This window comes from Aquarana catesbeiana, linkage group LG12 (genome assembly GCF_042186555.1).
Source record: "Aquarana catesbeiana isolate 2022-GZ linkage group LG12, ASM4218655v1, whole genome shotgun sequence".
NCBI classification, from domain to species: Eukaryota; Metazoa; Chordata; class Amphibia; order Anura; family Ranidae; genus Aquarana; species Aquarana catesbeiana.
In genome coordinates this window covers 191,235,968-191,261,312 of record NC_133335.1, presented here as the reverse complement: position 1 = coordinate 191,261,312, position 25,345 = coordinate 191,235,968, and the positions used below count along the sequence as shown (strand labels likewise).

The window sequence follows — 25,345 nt, the reverse complement described above, 5'->3', positions numbered from 1 at the left end:
GGAAAAGCAACAAGTCCTCTTTAGAGTGGAACCTTAAAAAAAAAAAAGTCCTGCCAGATCACTTCAGGCAGGCCCCTTTTGCAGGTATAGCTATGTAAAACATTAAAAATAGGTGCCTATAATGTGTAAAATCCAGTAATACACCCTTTCACCCTGCTTTGTACATGCTCAGTTGCTCTCTATTTTTAGGCACTGCTGAGTTTGTAGAGGCCGACCTGCTGTCAGCTTTAACGCCAAATTTAACCCTCTTATCTTTTACAGCCAAGGAAGCAGCTTCTGTTTGATCTGCAACTGCCATGGTGCTGCACATGTGATCACTTATAACTCCAGCCATTTGATGGTTTGACAATTTGGTTGAGGACAAATGCAAATGTGACAGTTAGCAAACCTAGCATTCCAGGAATGGAATTGTTTTTTAAAACTGTTAAATGAATGGGTTTAGTTCCGCTTTATGATTTACTGCTGTTCAGGGGCTTCAGCAAAATGGCATTCCCCGGCAAGAAGAAACAGGAGCACTGCTGGAGGCAATTTACAGCAAACACTAATTTTGGTAGCATAATTATTAACGTGGAATGCATGTTCCTTGATAAAGAATGTTATTTCTTATCAAGTTGTTAAGGGTAAAGTTCCGCTTTAATGCAGGTCTCCCCAGCAGCACATTCATACCTACGCTCTACTTTTCTATTCAGCCACCAGGATTGAAAGGCTATGGACTCCTCATATGAAGAAAATGTAAGTATTTGCTGCTGGGGATAGGGGAAAAAAACAAACTTGTCGCTATGCCTTGAATAGGTAAAAGACAGTGTGCTATAAAAGTGAGTTTTTCGCCTTTTTTTATAATTATTATAGTAAAGCCTAAAATATAAGATAAAAACATTTTTCTTTTTTTTCAATCAGGTTAATGAACATGAAATTCATATTGCATGTTAAAATGCTATATTCTCATACCCAGCCATTGTGTGAAGCTTTGAAATCATTTTTACATGTTTTCCAGGCTTTTCTTGGCTCGTCTATTTAAAAAAAAAAAAAAAAAAAAAAAAAAAGGCCCAGTGTTTACACAGCACATTAGCTGAAGCTGTCTCACCTCCTCACCTCTCCCTTTCGAACCCTTCAGGCAGCTCGATGTAATGTATTAAACATGTGAGAGAGCCTGAAGGTAAACAGCTTTTTCTGGGCTCTCTATCTAGAAAACCCATAATGTGCTGGGAATCTGGAGTATTATCACTCTTTCCCTTTTGTATCTCCAAGACAGTAAGTAAGGAAATATTTCCCTGAACAGGACACACAGGGTTTTAACCATTGCCTAATCTTATCCAAAAACTAAATATTACAAAAAAATTGCTTTAGATATACTTTAAGATCTCTGGAAGAACTGTATACCAATACTATGATGCTAACAAACACATTACAGCAAGTTAATGGCTCACAAACATGTCAATGTGATAAAAGTGTAGAATAGGGCTGTTTGGCTCATACCTCAGTTGATTCCTCCTGCTCATTCACTACAAGGAATGCATCCTCAGTTGCTCTCCTCTTTGTATCTGCAATAGTCTGTTCCATCCTGGCCCTCTCGGATGCAATCATCTCAAATGCTTTCTGTTCGGCCTCGGATACGGCCTTCTGTACTTCGGACATGGCTTGCCTCTTCACCTCATTTACGGCCTCTTCTGGAAAAGATGAGCAGGGAGTTACAGAACATTGCAAATTACAATAAAGCTATGATGGATGATGGATATGTCAAAACATCTTACTACGGTATTCTCCCTTTGTAAGCTTTCAACATTTTATTTAATTGGTACAAAAGCAAATTACACATGGATTGGCAGGAGCTACACATTGCATATGTTCTTACTTTCAAGGGAATGTCCAAATTCTCAGAATGCCAAAAGGCTGGGGCTTACTTAAAAAAGTATGGGGATGGGGTAGATTGGTCATGTCCAAATAGAGGCCCACAACCAATTGCAGAATTTCTATTACTTCCATGTGGCCCTCAACCAATTTTCAGATATACTGTTACTACTTCCATGGGGCACACAACCAATTCCAGAATTACTGTTACGCCTTCCATGTGGTCCACAAACAATTCCAGAATATCAGTTACTTATTCCATGTGGCCCTCAACCAATTCCAGAATTTCTGTTACTACCTCAACATGGCCCGCAACCAATTCCAGAATTTCTGTTACTACTTCCATGTGGCCCTCAACCAATTTTTAGATATACTGTTACTACTTCCATGTGGCCCTCAACCAATTTTCAGATATACTGTTACTACTTCCATGTGGTCCTCAACCAATTCCAGAATTTCTGTTACTCCTTCCATGTGGTCTACAAACAATTCCAGAATATCTGTTACTCCTTCCATGTGGCCCTCAACCAATTCCAGAATTTCTGTTACTACCTCCACGTAGCCCTCAACCAATTCCAGAATTACTGTTACTCCTTCCATGTAGCCCTCAGCCAATTCCAGAATTTTTGTCACTACTTGTTACGCCTTTCTATAGTGGCCTAACATGCCCCATTTGAGTCACAGCTAGGAGTCCATATCAGCAAGGAGTGTGAGCTTTTGGATTACCGAGCTGGGATTCAGTGGAGGGAGGGTCAGAACGCTGCAGAGAGACCTCTGCTTACACACAGAAGCAGCCCTTAACTGCTGCCTAAAGTGGGGGCTCTGGACAATAACCATCCCTATCTCCCTAGCGTACACATCCCCATCACCCCACATGGCAGCGATTCCCCCTGCTGCCCAGCTCCCCACCCCCCCTTGTTCCACCCCGCAGCACTGCCAGCTTCCCTCCTCTCCTGCTGACTGCTGCTGCAGGTACACAAGGGGATGTTTCAGGATAAAGAGCGGGGGAAGGGACTGGTAATAATGTAATTTACTAGCGCCTTCCTTTTCTGAATGAACACAGTAAATGATCGGTACTGATCACTTGCTGTGTTCATTCATAATGGAAGCATAGTAAACCGTGTTTACGTTGCTTCAGTTTGTGAATGAACAGAAAGCTGCTCAGCACAGAGCACTTCCCATTCATACAGGCTGGGTTCACACTATGTGCAGCGCGAGGCACAGCAGGGATCCAGTGCACCGTTTCAGGTCCGAATGTTTGTCTGAATTCGGACCTGACATGGAGCCAAAGACGCACAGGACCCTGCTGCTGTGCATTCAGTGGCCGCCCTAGAGATGTGTGAACTGGCTCCATTGAGAGCCAGTCACACTCACCTGTCATGCAACTTGGATGCCAGGAAACTCAGCCTTACTGTCTAGTGCAGCTGAGGCTGCGAAGAAAAAAACTGGGGAATCCCTGTCCTCAGTCCCTTTCTTAAAAGTGAGACATCAGGGGTCTATTTAGACCCCTGATATTTCACCAAAGTTCCACAACTGGGCGCCTAAAAAAAAATTGTAAAAAAATTATGAGAAATAATATTGTACAAAATGATACAAATAAAAACATTGTACAAAATAATAGAAAATAAAATAATAAAAATAAAAAACTGCCATCTACCACTGTCCTACTGACACCATCCACTGTCCTACAGACTGACACCATCCACTGTCCTACAGACTGACACCATCCACTGTCCTACAGACTGACACCATCCACTGTCCTACAGACACCAACCTCTGCTCTGCTGACACTGTCCACTGCTCTACAGACTGACACTATCCACTGTCCTACTGACACCAACCTCTGCCCTACTGAAACCGTCCACTGCTCTACTGCCACCATCCACTGTTCTACTGCCTGACACTATCCACTGTCCTACTGACACTGTCCACTTCTCTACAGACTAACACTATCCACTGTCCTACTGACACCAACCTCTGCCCTACTGACACCATCTACTGCTCTACTGACACCGTCCACTGCTCTACAGACTGACACTATCCACTGTCCTACTGATACCAACCTTTGCCCTACTGACACCGTCCACTGCTCTACTGACTAACACTATCCACTGTCCTACTGACACCAACCTCTACCCTACTGCCACTGTCCACTGCTCTACTGCCACCGTCCACTGCTCTACAGACTGAAACTATCCACTGTCCTACTGACACCAACCTCTGCCCTACTGACACCGTCCACTGCTCTACAGACTAACACTATCCACTGTCCTACTGACACCAACCTCTGCCCTACTGACACGGTCTACTGCTCTACTGACACCGTCCACTGCTCTACTGACTAACACTATCCACTGTCCTACTGACACCAACCTCTGCCCTACTGACACCGTCCACTGCTCTACAGACTAACACTATCCACTGTCCTACTGACACCAACCTCTGCCCTACTGACACCGTCCACTGCTCTACAGACTAACACTATCCACTGTCCTACTGACACCAACCTCTGCCCTACTGACACCATCTACTGCTCTACTGACTAACACTATCCACTGTCCTACTGACACCAACCTCTGCCCTACTGACACCGTCCACTGCTCTACTGACTAACACTATCCACTGTCCTACTGACACCAACCTCTGCCCTACTGACACCGTCTACTGCTCTACTGACTAACACTATCCACTGCCCTACTGACACCAACCTCTGCTCTACTGACACTGTCCACTGCTCTACAGATTGACACTATCCACTGTCACCGTCCATACTTTAAAACACCCTAAAATGTTTGTTTACATTTATTTATAAGTGTGTGTGTGTATATATACATATATATTGTAACTGAATCTTCAGTTGAGTGTTCACTTACACCAAAACATACACACCCAATGTGAACAACCCAACCCACCCGTCACTCTCCCCCTAAATGATCACAGCTGAGAACATGTACCTGCTTTCCTCCAGATCTCATCAGTAACATAGCTTCCTCCTGTTCTGCTACTAAAGTCCCTCTGAAGATCTGAAAGTAGAAAATAAAATCTAAGTAAACTTAAAAATCCCAACACATAATAATGATATAAAAAAACATACTTCACAGATCAAGGCATCATAAAAATTTGGGGTCTGTTGATACTAAGTGGGGTCAGTGGCTCAAAAGCCTATTCAGAATATAGCAAATAAAATCTCTAAAGCAGCCATTCTCAATCTCTTTAATACAGATGAACCCTTGAAATAAGTTTCATGTCTCGGGGGAAACCAACTAGTGATGTAACCAGAGGCGTTCTCACCATTGGTACCAGATTCAGTACTGGTTGGACTGTGTTGCCTGCTTGAGTGCTCGCTTCCTTTCCGGAGTTCTGAGGATTCATTGTACCGTCTTTTCCAGTAATTCAGCTCCTCTCTGTCCACTTCTTGACACCTACGTAACACGGCCATAGAACGCCTTGTCTTTTCCACCATTTCCATTATACAGTTCAAGGCCTGTGGAAAAGAATAATGTAAGATGATGTGGTTTACGAACGAAAAGGAACTAGCCGACAATAAAATAGAAAATTTGGATTTTCAGGGCTTGCTCACACACTTTGAAAAGTGATCTGCAGTGGATTGCTTTTCAGAGGGTGGTTGGCAGGTGTCTGGGAGGCGATCTGTTGCCTTCTCGCCACCTGATTTAACCATGAAAAGCCACAACACCACTCTGCGAGCATTACCAAAGCTCCAAGAAGGTCCCATTCACTTAAAGTGGTTGTAAACCCTTACCTATACCCAGTGAAGTGACTGGCCTCAGGTGATACACAGATACATAGATGTGCGCACAGGGTGTGCCAGGTGTGCCTGGGCACACCCTAATCACCCTTTGTGGTGCAGATTCCCCCTGTTTAGACACCTGATATCTCACCAAAGCCCCCTCTTTTTTGGGAGGGGGGGGTGGCTCCTAACAAAAATGTAAAAAAATAATCAATAAAAAAGATGAAATTGTAAAAAAATAATAAGATATAAAAATAAAAACTACTGACCACATCCACTGCCCTACTGACACCATCAGTATATATTCACATGCACGCACACGCATATGTGTTTGAGCTTTGGAGTGCACACCCTAATGCAATAGGCTGTGCACACCTATGCACAGATATGAAACAAATCCTCCTCCATAAGTTGTGCCTGTGTAACTACAGCCATATTTCCCCTACATCCATTCAACATGCACAATTTACACATAATGTCTCAGCTCTGGAAAAAAGCAGGGGGTGAAGAGCTGTTACATTAAGTTACATTAGTGAGGAGAACTCTGAGAGCTGATTGGGGGGAAGGAACTCCCCCCCCCCTCCCTCTCCTCACACAGCTCACAGGAACAGAGCTGAAGCTGTCAATCAGCTGGAGCTCCCTCCCCTGTCACCTTCTTTTTCTTGGTGTCAGGAAAACTTGTCAGAAATGACTAACACTGTTAGCAGATGAATGAAGCAGCATACAAAAATGATACTTAGTGCTCTGGGTAGAGAAAAGTACACACCATAGAGGGATATGCTTTGTTCATATTTCATTTCTAAGGTTTACAACCATTTTAAATTAAATGCATTTGGTAACAGTACTGCCTGCCAAATATAACAGGAAGCATCATTTTTGTGTGTACAGCCCAGAGTAGCTGCATGTTCTTCTTTTTGTGGGGGATCATGGGGTGGTAAAATTGCAGCTCAATCACCTGTTTTTTTTACCACCCCCTGGACACCCATGTGAACGAGGCTTTAACCTGCCAAACTTTGTACAGTATCCTTTAAGAGGAGTATACCTGTTACAGTCTGATTATACAAGTTCCTTTAGATCTTACATCAACTATGTTGTACAAGTACTTTCCTAGATGGGTGCAAACTGAATAAATAGGTAAGATACAGTGGGTATAGAAAAGAATCCCCCCCCCCTTTTTTTTAATAATTACATTTTGTTGCTTTGCAGCCTGAAAAAGACAGACACAGTTTTTGTTTTATTTACTCAGTGCAACTTATAACACCCAAGTTAAAGATATAATACCAACATGTCATTAAAAAAAAAAATTAAAGAACAGAATTAGTGAATTGGAAAAAGGACCTCCCCTCCTAAAAATGACCCATAAACTCAATCAGGTGTAACTAATTACCTTCTCAGTGGCACACAAAGCTACTTTCAACTGTGATCAGCTGTGGTCATTTTGATTAGCTCAGCATGAAAAGAGCTTTCCTGGAACATTTCAGTCCCTGGCAGTGCAACTGAAGCAAACAATCAACTATGGGTGGTAAGGCACTGTCACCGGGATCTGTTGTAGACAGGCACAACTCTACAGTGAAGTCTATTATTAAGAAATGGAAGGTATTTGGTACAACACAGACCCTCCCTGGATCAGGACGTCACTCCAAACTGAATGAAAGAGCCAGGAGGAAACTGGTCAGAGAGGCTACCAAGAGGCCATCAGCAACTCTGAAGCAGTTGCAGGAATTTATGACAAAGAGTGGTCATTGTGTGCATGTGACAACAATATCACAAATTCTCCAAAATGTGGCTTGTAAAAATCTGCTGCCCTCTGCCAGAAAGTTATAAATAGGCAGAAGGTTTGCCTTCCAACATGACAATGACCCAAAGCACACAGCAAAAATTACCATACAGTGGTTGAAGGAGAAAAAAGGCGAATTCCCTTTTATGGCCTAGTCAGAGCCCAGACTTAAACCCCATTGAAAATCTGTGGAATGATTTATAGACTGCAGTCCACAAATGGTCACCATCAAATTCAACTGAACTTGAGCAGTTCTGCAAAGATGAGTGGGCAAATATTGCAAAGTCTAGATGTACAAAGTTAGTAGAGACAAATCCCAACAGACTAAAGGCTGTAATTAAAGCAAAAGGTGGTTCAACAAAATACTGACACAAGGGGGTGATCCTTTTTCCAACTCAGTGATTCTGTTTTTGATTTTTTTTTAACATGTTGGTGTTATATCTTTCACTTGGATGTTATAAGTTGCAATGAGTAAATACAGCTGGATAAAACAAAAACTGTGTCTGTCTTTATTTCAAGCTGCAAAGCAACAAAATGTAATTATTTTAAAGGGGGGTGATTCTTTTCAATACCCACTGTAAGTCCTCAAATGTGTATGGTCAGCTTCAGATTTACCTAGCTATATAGCTTTAGGGTCTACCTTAAAATTCCAAGCAGGCCACTGCACTATATAGTCATTGGTAAATCTACAGGATATTGTACTATACTTGTCAGCTTTAAGGATAATAAAAGTGCATCCCAGACACTCTAGCCAAAGCTACCGGTATGTATGTTTTTTTTCCAGAATAAAACAAACCACTGGATGGCGCCAGACAAGTGTATGGAAAAGCAAGATAAAGGTTTTGTCCAATTGCCCAATATTATCCTAAACTGAGCTCAACAATGATAAAAAAAGAATAATCCATGACCATAAATCTGTGAAAAAAGTCCATATGGACTGGTGCTGCTAGAACATGTACCAAAGAGCCCTGGAAATGTAAACACCAAAAAAGGTCCTCAATGCACATAGCTCTGTGAGACAATTAACAATAAATTTGGATGTATGGTGCAAGTCTCTGGTAATGCAAAAGCAACCAGCTGGACTAAGGTAATGTAGGTGCAATAATCCAATATTTTTTTTTTTCCAGAAGTACTTCAAATCGGGAAACAAACACATTACAGCCACTAGATAGAGCTGATGATGTATGAACTATATGTATTAGAGAAAATATGTAAATTTTTGTTCTCAATGTGCCTGATATTTGTCACTTTTACGCAGTGAATGTTTTATACAAACATCAACACAAGTGTCATCTGATAATGAAAAGACAGTCTTACGTGGTCTAGATGCTTCCACTCATCTGCCCATTCTCTCTCAGTTAGCCTGTGATCCACCAACTCTTCTTGGTAGCCATTGGTCACATTGCCGTTAATCCCTGAAGCCAAACATATAGCGCTATATTATAATTAATCTGTGCCAATCACACCAAACCCAACAACATACCAGAAAATGCAATATGCTTCCTAATCCTTTCCTTTTAACTCCTTAAAGTGGGGTTCCACCCAAAAAAAACAAAAATACCTGAAAAATTCTAAAAAAAAAAATAAAAAAACATTTGGATATTTTTTTTTTTCTTTACTTACCTCTAAATGCCTGTTGCTAGGTGGTCCCTCGTAGTCTGCCTCTTCCTTTGCCTGGGCTGGTGATATCACTTCCCCCTCGGCACAGGAAGGGCTCCGCTCTGCTCCCTCCCTCCTGTCAATCATCTGGGACCCATTACAGGTCCCAGGTGATTGAGCGGCCAATCACGGCACGCGGCGCCGCTCGCACATGCGCAGCGGGTGCCAGGCTGTGAAGCCACAGCCCGGCGCCCACAGTTGAAATGCCGGCGCTGAGGAGCGGAGGGGGGGACGGGCGGGGCTTCGATCCCCCGCATCGCTGGACCCAGGGACAGGTAAGTGTCCAATTAAAAGTCATCAGCTGCAGTATTTGTAGCTGCTTACTTTTAATTTTTTTTTTTTAATGGACCTCCTGGGTGGAACTCCTCTTTAAAATGAAGCTTCAGCTCATTTTTTTTTAAATTTGGCCAGAGCAAAAAGATTAAAACTTTCAGACACTTTTTATTTCCGCCTGTAACCCCATTGAGGAGATTTCCTGTCCTTGTAACACCCATATAACAAATTAGGATGACAGTTGTCAAATGGACTGAAAGGAAGAGCAATAAAAATGTTGTTAAATGTCCAACCTCTACTCCACTAAAACCTAAAAAGGAGGAGTGCTGTAATGTTAATTATATTTACTCAATTTTGTATATATAGGGATGCTTCCCAATTTTTGGGCAAGAAGCTAGGTGAGAACATTGTCTCATTCCGCCTCTAGAGGGTGCTATAAGTCAAGATTTCTCACTCTGCTCTACTGATGGAATGACACACAGGACTCACATAGAGCCCACCGTGTTGTTGGCATCACCCAGAATGTCTGTTTTCCTACAGCACGATATCAAATGGTGCTTGATTGGTTGCTTTGGCCACAATACACTTTATGTTCCTCTACTTTGTATAGATCAGCTGACATGGCCTTTACTTACCGCCCACCGGATGATGGCGCTCTCTAACTTCTCTGTGTTCACTCATCTTGCACAGTGGATCTCTGTACATCTGTGGTCCTGGGATGTCATCCAATGAGTAGTGTTGTAGAGGAGGTGGGGTGGGGTGATACTGGTTAGAAGAATTCAGGATAGGCAAGGACAGGGCCGGGCTGTGACGAGGAGCTGGGCTAATAGTGCACACCCTTTTCACGGGTGGTTCAGGAGGTAGAGGCTCCCTTTCAAACACGTTATCTTCTCTTCTGCAAACAACACAGAACATTTCAGTAAGATATTTATATTTTGACATGGAGGAACCCTTGAAACCACTTTCTGTTCTCATGGAACCCCTGCTAATAATGACCATATCTACAGCTCACAGTACATTAGCATGATAGTCAGTGGGAAGAAAGCCCTCTTACAGATAGCTAAAAAGAGTATTGGTATCAGCGGGTACTTATCTAGGAGGCAGAAGCTGCTCATTTCGCAAGGAGCCCCTAGCAACATCTGGAGGAACCCTAGGGTTCTGCAAAACCCTGGTTGAGAAAGGCAGAGGTAGAGGGAAAGTGGGCAGCAAATCACAACTTTAAGGTGGAGTTGATGTTGAAACCACCATGACAATGTGCTCCTGCCAGAATGGGGGTTCTCCAGGCACACATAAGAGAATTTTACCAATAAGAACATTTCTGGCAGGCACACTGTATCGGCTCTTGCTGTGTAATGTTAGCCATGACATGTCAACTTTTAAACACTTTTTGCTTACCCATGGGTTGGATTTGGTGAATGTCTCTATGTGGATGTCACCAGCTCTCCAACATTGCTCAAGCATGGTCTTTAAAATGCAGATGCAATGGGCTCTGCTGGCATCCACATATGGCCCGATTTGTGATTTATGGTACAATCCATTATCAATATTACTGCAGCTACCCACTAGTACATAAAGCTTGTTATGGGTGATTGGCTCTTACACAGACCTTAGCTTGTTACCTTCCATAAGGATTGTCTTAAACCTGTGCCGTTTCAGGCATGGAGTTAAAAAGATTGTAGAACCCTACACACTCATCTTCATCATCATCCTTCATCTGCTTAATGACTACTTCAACTTTATACATTGATACCTTAGGTGTAGGGATACTCCCAATACATAAATGATGGTAAATTGCAGTTGCTTCTGCCTCCGAGGGGGGCAGCTCAATGACTGTTCTCAAGGAAATTATTTGGACTGCAATTGTACAATGCAATTGTACAATGCTGTCACATTGTATGCCTAAAATCTACACTAAAAAAATATTGAAAATAAAAAGATTGTAAGATGAAGAGCTGCTAAAGATACTCAACAGATCGATTGGCATTACCAGAGAGCTGCTCAAAAAATCTTCTTTATTGAAAACTCCACAGGAGTACAGCCTTACACACAGAGAAAGTTGATGTGTTTAAGCCCTGGTAGGCTTTAATCAGATACTTTCAGTACTAAGCAAGTATCTGCAACAGCATCTTGCCTTACAACCAGTCCCTCCTGGTACATTTCTAATAAGGGCTTGTCGCTCCTCGAACCCCTGGCTGCAAGTTACTTAATAATGGCTCTAACAGAGAGCCTATACAGAGAAATTTGGAGACAGTCATTACTACCCTCTCCTAAACCTGCTAGTTGGTTGGCTGTCACACTGATCTAATGTCTTCAGTACTTTCTTGGCTATGGATTGACAACTATGCAGCCAAGAAATTCTGACTTTGTTTCCTCCAGAACTTTGACTTAGAAAATATGAAAGACAAAGATAGCCAGCGACTAGCATTATCAAAAAATGCTCAGCAATGAAAACTTCCATATTTATCTAACTGCAGGTTTCCTATATTTCTTTTTTGGAGGTCCTCTTTAAAGGGATGCTATGTAAAACGAACTTGATATAAATACCTTATATCGGTATACTGTATGTTAATTTGTAAAATTCATAACTCTATGTATAGTTTTTTATTTTTTAATGTATATGAAAATGGCCATCTTCTTGCGCTTTACCTTTCCGGGCTGTATCTTTTCCCATTGCCATTGACCTCCATGAGCAGCTCAGAGGAATCAGATGGGGATGATGTGTTGGTGTTGAGTAGCAGGTGTTCATGTTGTGCCAAGTACTGAGATGGAGTCTGTTTGGCCACGCGGGCACAGTGCAGTAATTCCCTCTGGAGGAGCGGCAAGTTGGCCTAGAGATAAAACCAAAAATGGCATTAATTAAACCCAAGAGTTACCACAAAGCAACCAGCTCAGGATGTGGTTGAAACACCCACCTTGAGGAATGGGATGACAAAGGGTCGGAGAGGAAAATTGGTGGCTTCCTGGAGCTTGCAATGAAATTCTTCTATGGTTATAGTTGAGTTCTGGGTTATGGAAAGAAGAAATAATTATCAGTCAAGAGAATTTTTAACAGGAGAGGCCGAGGGGGTGTTTGTTAAAATTACACTGGGCTTATCTTTTTTCTATTTTAAAATTCCAGTCAAAAGTTCAAGGTATGGATAGAGTTGGAAAGGGTGGTGACCAATATCACCAGGACAGGAGATGAGGGAAAATCCAAAAATTAGAAGTTTTTATTGACAAAGAAGAGGGGACAACAGCTCCTAGCTATTCCTTACTCTTTACAACACAATCCAACAGATAGTGTCAACAGTTTGCACAGTACTTTATATTCTAAGGAAAGACAGTACAGTTACAATACAACTTAAGACAAGAGGATTAGAAGGCCCTGCTCATGGGAGCTTACAATCTAAAAGAGAAGGGCAGGTGACAAAAATTGAAGATGAGTCGATGAAGAATGTAAAAGTTCAGTTGAAGAGATGAGTTTTCAGGAATCTCTTAAAGGCAGATAAAATAGGAGATAGCCAGACAGATTGGGTTAGAGAGTTCTAGAGGATAGGATAGGTAAAATCCTAAAAGGAGGCTCTAGAGAAGTCCTGGAGGTGACTGAGGGAACCAGTGAAAAGAGAGCTTCAGTCTTGGGAGAAGTGAGTAGTATGGTTTGGTTGATATTTTGAGACAGTCGGTGATGTACATTGGGGCAAAGTCGTTGATGGCTTTGTATTTTGTTGAATTTTGTTGTTGAATTTGTTGCACAATATGTAGGCAGTAGAGGAATTGGCAGAGATGAGTGGGGGACACTGTGCAGTTGGTAAGTTGGTTGAGTCTTGCAGCAGCATTCATGATAGACTGAAGGGGGATATCATGTGTAGAGGTAGGAGGAGAGAGTTGGACTAGTCAAGCCAAAATAAGATTGTTATGAAGGGGCATGCTTTGGATGGAAATGTTAAGGAGGCAAAGGTAACAAGATTTTGACAGTGTTTTTATGTGGGTTGAAAGAAGGGGTCAGAGTCCAGAATTACACCTAGCACCCTGGCCTGAGGGTAGGGATAGCTATTTGTGCTAACGGTAGTGATGCTGCCCTCACAGCCTCTATAAAATAACTTCCCATGGTATTTTGCACTATGTATTCTGTATTTCCCCAACCATGCCTCTGAGATTTCATGCCTTGCTTTCAAGCACACTTACCACCAGAGCAAGGACAAGGGTCCGGACCTTCTCTCCAATCTCAGGGGAGATATCATTGCCAAACTGCTGCAGAGTGGTGAGGAACCTCTTGAGTTTGCTGAGCTGTCTCACCCCACAGGTGGCCGGCAGCTGCTGATTGGCCAGAGAAGATGAAGACGAGGAAGAAGGGCCATTGCTGGAACGCTGCGGAGGGGACGGAGCTCCGTTCAGTAAAGAAGGAGAATGATTCATGCCATTCGAAACTGAGGAATAATGAGAGAGATACTGATTAGTTTTGTGCGCAGAGTATTCATCAAATTAGCAGGGCAGAAAAAGCTGACAAAAAGATGGATTGAAGATATCACAAGTAAGAATAAATTAGCATTGGACTGTGGCAGTTGCATCCAGTGTAGTTCAAATTCTGATTCAGATGTCCATTAAGAAATAGCACTCATTTCCAGGATTTCTAACTAGAGTTGGAACTATAGAGGTTGCAGAGGATGCAGCAACGTTGGAGCCGAGTTAAGAGGGCTCATGTACTAGAACTGCTTTACCAGCTACAAAGTACATCCTTCCATAGTACATCCATAGTTAAAATGGTTTTCTGACACTTTATGAAAATTATTACATTTGTAAACCGTTTTTACATATTTTTCACTATTATAACATTTTTGTTTTATAAATATAAAATTTAAAACACCCATGCAATAGGATTCACAGGTCATGGGTTTTTAAAGAGATAGCCCAGCAGAAGCTGATTACTTTCTGTCTCTCTTTTTCTCAGTGTAAAACAAGCACAGAGATGGAGAGGGAAGGGAAGAGGAGTCATTCATTTGTGTGTGTTAGGGCTCATGCACACAGCCAATTAGAATCATATACTGCCCAGATCAGTGTATTGAGGTGGGTACAGCCAGGTGTTCCTGGTTCAGCAGCTGATAGGAAGCCTGTACAAATGAATGACAGGCTGACACTATTCAGGGCTCTCCACAGCTGTTAGGGATAGATGTGCATCCCTAGATGCAGATAAGTTTGCTTCCCGGAGCACCCATCCATTCCTAATGGCCCATGTACGAATAGTTGTAGGCCAATTAGGATTATATACTGCCCAGATCAGCATATTTCTGAGGCGGGTACGGTCAGGTGTTCCTGAATGGGATGCTGATAAGAAGGGTCCACAAACCGACAGGCTGACACTCTCCAGGGCTGTCCACAGCTGTTAGGGATGGATATGCACCCCTTGATGCAGACATTTTGCATCCAGGAGCATCCATCCATCCCTAACGGCCCATGTGCAAACAGCTGCGGGCAGTGCCAGCCTGTCATTAATTTCAACAGACTTCCTGCCTGCAGTTATTTAGAAACACCTGATTGTACCCACTGCAGAAGTTTGCTGACCTTAACAGTGTGCGGTTCCAACTGGCCATGTGCACAAGTCTATCTGACACTTGCCACCCTGCTGCAGGCAACAACTCAACAAAAGGTCACTACATAGGGCAGAGAAACTACTTTTCTCTAGTGTTACTCCCTTGCTGACTGGACCAGCATTGCATTGCTTCCTTGCTTTCAGAAATGCTGCAGAATTTCCCTAACCAGTAAAAGAATGATGCCTCAGGATTGGGAGTGACGGTGTGGAAATGAGTAGCTTTTCTTTCTTCTATACCATTCCTGTTGGTGGCAGGTTGTTACCAACGACAGGATCACCAGTAAATATTAGCTTGAGATACTGAGCTCTGTAAACATGTTGCTATTTTTCAGCATAGCAATGATAGTCTGCAAAATACATGGAAATGGGGCAAGAGCGCCATCTGTTGACTTGAATTGAAAATTTTATGCAAAGCATTACTATTGACAAGAATATGGAAGATTTTTTCTCTCCCTTGGGGGTGTGTTTGTGTGCCCATTCTCTCCGTGGGGCTCCATCCCCACAGCTCCCAGGACAGACTTTTTTGGCAGCCCTGGAGTTGTAGTACCGCACTTAGCAGTAACCGTTATGTAAGTACTCAAGGTGAATATTTTTTTTCCTTCTGCCCTTAGTTTTTTTTTGCCATGTAGGTAAAATATTAGATTATATTGGTACTTTTTGTTTTTTGCAGATATGCTATGCATCTGCTCCTGAAGAAGTGGAATCTATCTACGAAACGCATTGAAATTATTGGATGCTACCATGTCTTTAATATATAGTTCAACTTCTATCCTGACCTATTTTATTTTATTTTATTATTGATCATTATGTTTCAGTACCATTGGCTTACACTTACTGCAATGGGTTCCTTATGTGATCTATGTGTGTATATATATATGAATTGCTCCTATGTCATTGTCATCATCAATACTGAGTCATGCACTAACTGCAATGTGTCATGTTATGTTATTTATGAAAACATGCAAAACATTTTTTGTTCTTACCATTAGCCCCCATTCACATTGGAGCAACTTGTAAAGTCGCATCCTATTGCTGGAAATGGCATTGTTCTAATCGGTGCAACACCGACTTTGCCGTGCTGCACCAGTTTGAAAAAGTAGCACATGCACTACTTTTGGCAATTTTGGATGCGACTTGAATAGACATCTGTGCATTAAGCTGCACAGATGTCTTCAAAGTCGCACTTGAAGTCGCACTGAGATGCGGCTTTGAAATAATGCATCGTAAGATTTCAGTCAATGTGAACTGGGCTTAGAAATAAAACAGAAAAAATTATAAAACATTATACAGTTCCTTTAAAAATGTATAATGCCATACCACTAACTGCCCAAAGGTGTCACCAAAAGCCTCATCACAGACACTGCTAATCACACCATCCCAGAAATATTTACAATATCTGAAATTAATGTTGTTTACTTACTATACAATTGGAAGTGCCCTGTTGCCATTAATTAAAGCCAATTTAAAAGACATAGTCCACCTTTTGTAAAAATTTAATAAATGACCCACATCAATATCTATTAAACTTTTGCACTGATGCCTGCAGACCAGTGCATCATGGATGCAACTCAAAGGGGTTGATTTACTAAAGGCAAAAAGACTGTACACTTTGCAAAGTGCCGTTGTACTATAGGTGCAGTTGCTCCAGAGCTTAGTAAATGAGCAGAAGCTCTGCTGACTTCCATCATCCAATCATGTACAAGCAAAAATACAATTTTTTTTTTTTAATTTTCCTTGCACGTGATTGGGTACTTACCTCATTTACTAAGCTCTGGAGCAACTGCACTTGCAGAGGGCAACTGCACTTTGCAAAGTGCACAGTCTATTTGCCTTTAGTAAATCAACCCTATAGGCACTTGCATTATTCACATCTCAGCCCCAAGTCCATATGGATCTCCGGTTATAGAGACAGAGGAAGTTAACAGTGAACAACAAGGACACACTTGTGCTGGCGCAATTTTTGAATCCCTCTGCCGAGGTGAATGGATGGCCTGGTTGTGCAGGAGAAGCTACTCTAAGTTCAAACAATAAGACCTAGGGAGAAGAACCTTGCAAAGTAAGTGGGGGGGGCGGGGGTTTAGAGTGGGGGGAGGGCGGTTTGGGGAATGCAATTAAAAAGAAAAAATTTCCCATGCTGTATGTCTGTCGTCAATGACGTTGTCTAGTGACCCGCTGAAAGAATAAGCACGCCCCACTTTACACGATACTCGGGAACACAGAGTTCATTCCCAGATCCTGTTTTCTGCTCCTTGAGGAAATCTGGTTACTTCCAAGCATCTCATTTCCTGACCCATGGCAAATGGCCATCCCCATTTGAACTCACAAACCCAGAAGGCCCGTTTCGACTGGACCACTGGAGGGCCCTTCAAATCAACCACTTCCTCAAGTCAGTACCATTGTTATGGCTTTTGGCTGGTTATCACGCTGTTATGGCCCATGGCTGGTTGCCATGCTGTTATGGCTTATGACTGGTTGCCACACTGTTATGGCTTATGACTGGTTGCCACGCTGTTATGGCTTATGACTGGTTGCCACGCTGTTATGGCTTATGACTGGTTACCACGCTGTTAAGGCTTATGACTGGTTGCCATGCTGTTATGGCTTACAACTGGTTGTCACGCTGTTATGGCCCACGGCTGGTTGCCATGCTGTTATGGCTTATGGCTAGTTGTCATGCTGTTATGGCTCGCGGCTGGTTGCCATGCTGTTATGGCTTATGGCTGGTTGTCATGCTGTTATGGCCCATGGCTGGTTGCCATGCTGTTGTTATGGCTTATGTCTGGTTGTCACTCTGTTATGGTCCACGGCTGGTTGCCATGCTGTTATGGCTTATGGCTGGTTGTCACGCTGTTATGGCCCACGGCTGGTTGCCATGCTGTTATGGCTCATGACTGGTTGCCATGCTGTTATGGCTTGTGACTGGTTGCCACATTGTTATGACCTACGGCTGGTTGCCATGCTGTTATGGCTTATGACTGGTTGCTACAAAGCATGCATCTTCTGTGTGGTTTGCCATACGTTTGGAAACACACAGATGTGAATGGAGCCTCATTGTTCTTATGTAAAAGCATCAATTTCACTTTCAGGCCCCATTCACACCTAGAGTAGTGGAAGCACATGTTTTTTTGGCTCATTTTTCCAGTGACACTTATAGGGCAGCCTGTTAACTTCAACGGGCTGCTCTACATTTGGCAAAGTAGCTCATGGGACATTTTTGCATGTTTTTAACTGCATTTGTCACCTGTGTGCTTGCTTCTGTGTTTGGTGTGACGTTAACAATTAACCACTTGCCGACCGCCTACTGCAGATGTGCTGCGGCAGGTCGGCTCTATTGTCGTAAACGACGTACCTGTATGTCGTTTCCTGCAATAGACACTGGGGAGCACGCGCGCACTGCCGGTGGAGCGATCAAGCACTGATTGGACATAGGGGACACCAATCAGTTGGTCCGGCAGACCCGATGTCCACCAGCCATCTACGATCATTCCCTGGAGAGGCAGAACAGTGATCTGCCTATGTAAACAAGGCAGATCGCTGTTCTGACAGGGAAAAAGATGGAGATCTTATGTTCCTGCTAAGCATGAACAACGATCTGTCTTCACCCAGCCAATCTGCCCACAGTTAGCAAGCACCCCCTAGGGACACACTTAACCCTTTGGTCAGCCCAGTACAGTAACAGTGCATTCTTTTAGCACTGATCACTGTAATAATGTCACTGGTCCTCAAAAAAGTGTCAAAAATGTCAGTTAGGTGTCCGATTTGTCTGTCGAAATGTCACAGTCCCGCTAAAAATCGCTGATCACCGCCATTACTAGTAAAACAATACAAAATAAAAATTACATAAACATATCCCATGCTTGTAGACGCGATAACTTTTGTGCAAACCAATCAATATAAGCTTATTGGGATTTATTTTACCAAAAATATGTAACTGAATACATTTTGGCCTAAATTTATGAAGAAATTAAATTTATTAATTTTTTTTTATTAGATATGTATTATAGCAAAAATTAAAAATTTTAGGTGTATGTGGCCATGCACTATAGAATCTGATTGTACAATCTCTGTACAATCTCCTATAGATTTACCAAAACTATATAATAGGAGGACACACCATCAATCCAATCACTCTGTATCCAATCAAGCAGGCTCTTGCACTACATCATGGGTTTCCTGTGGGCAGCATGTGGCCCCAGGGAGTTTAGCATGCAGCCGGAGCCTGGGGTGCTGTAAAAACTTAGTTGATGGGTGAGGGTGTGCTAATGAGGTCAGCTGGTAAACTCCTTCCTGTGACTTACTGGCTAATCTGTCTATGTCTGTATACCAGGGAGTTTGTGAAGCCTTCTGAAAAATATAGCCATGGCTGAGGTAAGGTCTTGTTTTCAAACTCAAAGAAAGCTTATATTTTTGTGCAACTGAAGTACATCAATGGTATATTAGTACATAGGGGAGCTGGATTTAAAAAAAAAAAGTGAAGCCTTTAAGTAACTGACCCCGAACAAGTAAGCTGGATCAGCACCCAGTACAAGGTTTCAGATCTATACCTTCTGCCTTCTTGGCCAAAAAGACCCAGAAGGTACTGGAATCTGGGGCTCAATATAACAGCCATGCAACTATTATTTTTGGAAAGATTTCAGCAGTAGCAGCCCACATATTCCCTTCATCACAGGTTTCCTATAAAAAAAAAAAATCTCTGGTGTTGCTGGGTTTAAAAAAAGCACCAACCAGGCTAGTAAAATTAGGAAGTTTATTATTTTAAAATGTCTCCATTCATGAGTCATGATACAGTAAGGTTAACATTGAATCATCCACAGAACGCAAACATAAAGCCAAATAAAACAGTGTGTAATCGGGGTGTTTTAACAATCATGGAGTAGGTGTTCGATGTCTCCTAAAAGCCAAGAACGGTCCACACAAACACGATTTTTAGGCTTTGGGTGGAGCCCAGCAAATTAAATGAACCATCTACTAGTTTCAGCTACCGAGGACACGTGTGGGGAACTTCTAGTCTTTGCCTTTACTATGCAGACATTATTTATGGAAGGGTCATATACCTCGGGTATATTCATCAAGGAGCAACAACGATAATACAGCCGCAGAGTAAAGCTGCCCATAGATGGTTCATTTTTTGTTTTGTCAGCCAGCAATTTCTCCTTCCACATAGATAAAGTGAATGTAGCAATCCCCCCATTGGGACATTGTATTCTGATAGCAGGACTCACCATTGTCAGAATACACTGATCAGCAGCTGAAGCCAACTGGGAGGACTACAAATGTACCCAGCACATCTCAACTCACAAAACATCCCCTTATAGCTTTGCAACATGTAGCAAGGTCCCGGGGGCCCTAGAGGCCTAATGGTGACCTCAAGGGTTAGGGAGAGCAGACATCCTTCCTTGTAGAGTGGGTTACCAGGCATGGTGGGTGTGATGCAAGAAGAAATGATGGGCGCCAGTCACTTTTTAAATGCGAACAAGAGCTTTAATGTCTCTTAACAGAACTGTGGGAGAGAGGGTTAGGGCCAGGACACCCTTGAGTAGATGCAATGCTAATTGGCAGACTCCGAAACTTCTATAGGCAGACAGCTATACAGTGGAAGGCCTCCAGCCGGATAACACTTCTGTATAGGTAGGACCACTCTCTCCTATGGCAACTAATCCTGCAACAGTCACTAAAGGTAGTTGTACATAACTCTTGATAACACAGAACAGTCCTTTACTTATCTCACAGTATCCCACTGTAGATCTTCATTAACTGAGCTCCCAGTCTCTCACTAGACTTCCAGATCCCAGTCGTCACTGGATCCCGAGCTTTTCCACAGCTATCCTGCTGTATACTCAAGCGTCACCTCCGCTATCCTGCTGGGTCCCTGGCTTGGCACTTGCTGATGCTTTCCCACTTCTTCACCGTCCCCGGCTGGTAAGAATACTGCTCAGGTACTTGCTTCAGCTTACTCACAGTAGTCTCTGGTAACAAGGTGGATGGTCCCTTAGTAGTGACAGTTTCCCCTCTACCTCCGACCACAACTGGTTCCCCGTCTGGCTGAACTCACACAACTCGGTTGGACTCAAATCCTGCAGTCCCAACCATACGTTGCTTCTCCTGCTCCTGGATTAGCCTCAGGCAGCCTAGCAGCCAGGTGTCCCCGGGATAGGCCTCAGGCTTCCAGCCTAGTAGCCCGGGGCGACATAACACACGTCCACCCAGACAGCCGTCCAGGTGGCACAGAACCCCGATCACCTGACTTCACCCAAATAAATAGGTTCTCCCAGTAGGCCAAGGGACTAAAAGAAACCCCCGCCAATTGGCTGAGACACCCCATCTATTCATGATCTGACCTTGCTAAGCCCCTGTTAATCTAATGTCACCAGCTACACTGCCACCTAGTGACAGAAGAGAAAAGGTGCAGCAATTCCAGAATTTAGGGAGGAATCAGTGGATCTTCTATCAATCAGCCAGGACAGCTACTACCTGGCAAACAAAATTTGTTAGCAACCCTGTCTAAACACCAGGGTGCTACAAACGGTTTTGGCAGAACTTAGCCTTTACAAGGGAAGGCATGGATCATTTTTTTAATTATTTTTCTTTACATTTACAAGTCCTTAAAATGGTAATAAACCCAAAAGCGAACATTTAATATATTGCAGCTTACCAATTCTTAAATGTAATGACTTCATTCTTTTCCTTTTTAGGCTTTCGTTCTTCTGTTTTCACCTGGTGATCTGGCCAGTAAGTCTGTTGTTTTTCAAAAGAACAAGCTATCCTGCAGATGTGTATTAGTTTACATGGATGAGACAAACCATTTAACACTGGCAGGGATGCTTACAATGATCACCTTTTATTTATTCATGTAAAACCTTTCATTCTGAAAAGGAAAAAAAAACTGTTTGCTGTAACTGCTTATAAAGTGTGAGCTGGAGTTTGGCTTCAATTTGTTAGTGTAGTTAAATCTGCTAGTAGATCTAACACTCCCCTCCCCCCAGATTGACAATTCTGCTTTCCAAAGGTGCCCCCTGTGCTCCTTTATTTAGAGTGGGGGCACTTTAATACAGAAAGTGTGTTACTGGCCAGATCACTAGGTGAAAACGGAAGGAAAAATACCTAAAAAAAAATAATGAATGTAACCATCACATCTAATGATTGTAAGCTGCGATATATTACTTTTTTGGTTTTGGGTTTAATACCGCTTTAACCTCTTTCCACCACCACCCAGGGGCCCTTTAAGTGCATCTGAATGCTTGGACGTGGGCTGTCACAGTGGTCACATGATTGAGAGCTCCTGATCGTAAACAATAACCAGGAACTGCGCTGACAGCATGCGGGGCGGAGGCTGAGTGTTAAAGGAGAAGTCCAGCCTGAGCTTTTTAGGCTGGGCTTCTCCTCTGGGTCACAGGCGTGCAATTCGTTTTGCACTCCTGTGATCAGTTTTCAGTGGAGAGCGGTCTGAAGTCCGATCTCTGCTGATGTCGCTGCCATCAGTCAAGGCAGCTCGTCATCCCGACTTCCGAAGTCTGGATCTGCCAGCTGCCTTGACTGATGGCAGTCTCAGCAAGACGCTGAGACGCTGTGACGGCCACTACCCGCCCCCCCCACAGCTCATTGCTCCAATGAGCGCAGAGAAGGAGAGCATCTCCTCGGGGAGGAGTGAGAACCGAGCCATTGGCGGTGTTCGGTGGCTTGGTTCTCAGTGCAAAGACGCCGGGGGACAGCTGCACCATCGGTCTGATGCTGCATCTACCTAGGTAAGTATGATTAGCAGAAAAAAAAAAACATACTTTAAGGCCCACCCCTCCTCATGCATTTGACCATCAGGAACAATTTTTTTTTAACAAATAATCTTATGATACATGGTACTTAAATTGCACCCTGCAGTGCATGCTAGGCTTTTAGGTAAGAAAGCCCAGCACTGACTGCTAATTGTTTTACTGCCCCAGGTTGAGAATCCATCCCGGTCCATATGAACCAGTATGAACCCATCCAACGTCCTCCTGCCCTGCTGCTACAGCATGCTGTAAGCATTACAGTGGTAAGAAAAGAACTCGGAATGGGACCCTGATGTAAGGAGGACTCTGATGCGGGACCTGATGTTAGGGGAAACTCTGATAGAGACCCTGGTGTAGGAGGGGACCCCGATGATGGGGACCCTGATGTGAGGAAAAACTTGGATAGAGACCCTGATGGGGGCACTGAACCCTGACTTAGGGGGGGGGCTCTGTTGGAGACGCTGATGTAAGGGGGGAACTCTGATAGGGATTTTGATGTGGGGGGGGGTAAACTCTGATGGGAGACACTGATGTAGTGGGGCTCTGATGGGGAACCTGATAGAGACCCTGGTAGGGGACACTTATGTGGGGGGGCTTTGATGGGGACCCAGATGGAGGGTGAGGCTTTGATGGGGACCATGATGTGGGGGGGCTCTGATGGGGACCCTGATGTAGAGGGAAACTCTGATAGAGACCCTGATGTAGCAGGGGACCCTGCTGTAGGGGGATGAGGGGGCTCTGATGGGGAACCTGATATAAGGGGGAACTCTGATAGAGACCCTGGCAGGGAACCCTGATGTGGGGGGGAAACTCTGATAGAGACCCTGATGTAGCAGGGGACCCTGGTGTAGGGGGGGCTCTGATGTGGACCCTGATATAAGGGGGGGGTAACAATTCACTAATCATTTTTTTGGCCTCAAGTATTTATAAAATTTTCAATGTAGCCCCCATAATGAGAAGTTTTGAGACCCCGGGCTTAGAGGTTAGCATAGCTGATCTGTAACACTGGGGTCTTGGGTTCAATTCCTACATGAAGTGCTATCTTCATGGTGTTTGCATGTGATTCTCCCATGTGCTCCAGTTTGTTCCCACAGCCACTCAAACTGATCCGAGATGTGTAGATACCCAACTAAACTAGAGACTGTGAGGTCACTTTAGGACAGGGACGGAAGTGAATGGTGCAAAGTATTCTATTACAATATATACAGTAAATGCAGCAACAAAAAAGTACTCAAAGTACAATATACGTACGTGAGGAGGGTGGAAACGATACAGGCCTTGGGCCAGATGGATTCACTGGTGGCAGAGGTGCCATGGTGGGAGGGGAGGATCTAGAATGAATCTTCACTTCCATGGGGGACCCGGGCATTGCTGGCACCCTCTTGTCTCCAAGAACTACAAAGTGACAGAGAGGGTACAGTATGAATACAGAGACTGCTAGAAACACACACTCTATTAAAGGTGATGTTTATTCTACATTTTGCCTTTCCTGGTCCCCCGTATCATCAACATGATGAAATAATTAAATAAAAGTTTTCCATTGTGAGAAGCTCAAAGTGTGCGATGAAATCTCAGTAAGCTATTTCAAAGAAGCCTATACAACTGTACAAGACTGAAGGGAAGTCTGGAGTTCGACCTTAATGTTCTACATTTACTGTGCCAAAAAGACCAGCATATACCATTTCCTATTTTAAATGATGTACTGTAAACGAGTATACTATATTGATAACTCATTGTTATAGACATTAAATATATTTGCAGCTTGACCTGCCTATACGCAAGAAGATCAGGTCGCACAAGCCTTCTAAATCAGCTACAGACAACCAGATCTGAAACAGAGATTTGGCTATCCACAGCCATTGATTGATCTCATGTGACAGCCGTATTGTGTGGAGGACAGTTGAAGTTGTATGAGTACCAGATGGCTGCATCTTGTACCCAGACCTGGATGCCTGCATAGACAACATAGGTCATAGCCTCGGGTGGCAGGGCTGTTGGGGTGGCACTGAGCCACACACACATCATGTTGCTGAATGTCAGCACCGTCCAATATACTGTATATCAAAAGGTTATAGACTGTTATTCTGCTTGTCAGTGCTATCCTGATTGTTGCTACCCCTTTCCTTGCTTTTTTCCCACCAATCTCGGTCTGTACACCTAAAATTATACTGCTATAGAATACAGCATGGTCTGTCTACTCTTCCATTCTTGGTTTTAGGTGTACTGCCATGGAATGTAGCAAACAGTTTCCTTTACATCAATGGTCCCAACCTTGATGTCTCTTGTGTGGATATGACATTGGCTTTTGTTATGAAGTCGATCAATGGATCAACTTCAATACAACCAACCTACCGATAGATGGATCGAATCTTAGCTGGTCCCTGATGAACTAATGGAGATTCCATCCATTTTAGTATGATATGAAGTCCAATCACTGGGGTAAAAGGGTAAGAACGAGACAGTAGGCCTAATGGTAAGAAGTTTAAATACACCTCGTCTTCCACCTGTATCCAAGTGGTTATCTCTTGCCTCCAATATGGGGGCACTGCCAACACTGGCTGACTGCCAATAAATAAGGTCCTCCTTTTTGGGCCAAAAACTAGTCCGTCCATAAAGCTTTATCTTGTATTGTTATTTTCTGCTTTTCCAACACAGTCATCGGGAATATTGAATGCTTTCAAATGAGGATTGGGTTGACCTAGGTCAACCCA

General features: G+C 43.3%; 1 protein-coding gene across 5 annotated transcripts in view; it reads right to left on the bottom strand.

The window, feature by feature from the left end:
• Nucleotides 1-25,345, bottom strand: part of CBFA2T2 (CBFA2/RUNX1 partner transcriptional co-repressor 2) — a 78,186-nt gene that overhangs the window by 6,551 nt on the left and 46,290 nt on the right. For 2 of the 5 annotated variants that reach the window (XM_073606343.1, XM_073606345.1), the window contains exons 2-10: nucleotides 23,886-24,029; nucleotides 13,470-13,711; nucleotides 12,218-12,307; nucleotides 11,952-12,133; nucleotides 9,941-10,200; nucleotides 8,691-8,788; nucleotides 5,140-5,332; nucleotides 4,803-4,871; nucleotides 1,477-1,667 (exon numbers count right to left, since the gene is read on the bottom strand). In XM_073606343.1, coding sequence (XP_073462444.1) covers nucleotides 1,477-1,667; nucleotides 4,803-4,871; nucleotides 5,140-5,332; nucleotides 8,691-8,788; nucleotides 9,941-10,200; nucleotides 11,952-12,133; nucleotides 12,218-12,307; nucleotides 13,470-13,711; nucleotides 23,886-24,029 — 1,469 coding nt within the window. The remainder of the gene's footprint in view (nucleotides 1-1,476; nucleotides 1,668-4,802; nucleotides 4,872-5,139; nucleotides 5,333-8,690; nucleotides 8,789-9,940; nucleotides 10,201-11,951; nucleotides 12,134-12,217; nucleotides 12,308-13,469; nucleotides 13,712-23,885; nucleotides 24,030-25,345) is intronic. The other 3 variants (XM_073606346.1, XM_073606347.1, XM_073606344.1) reach the window with 2 other exon arrangements.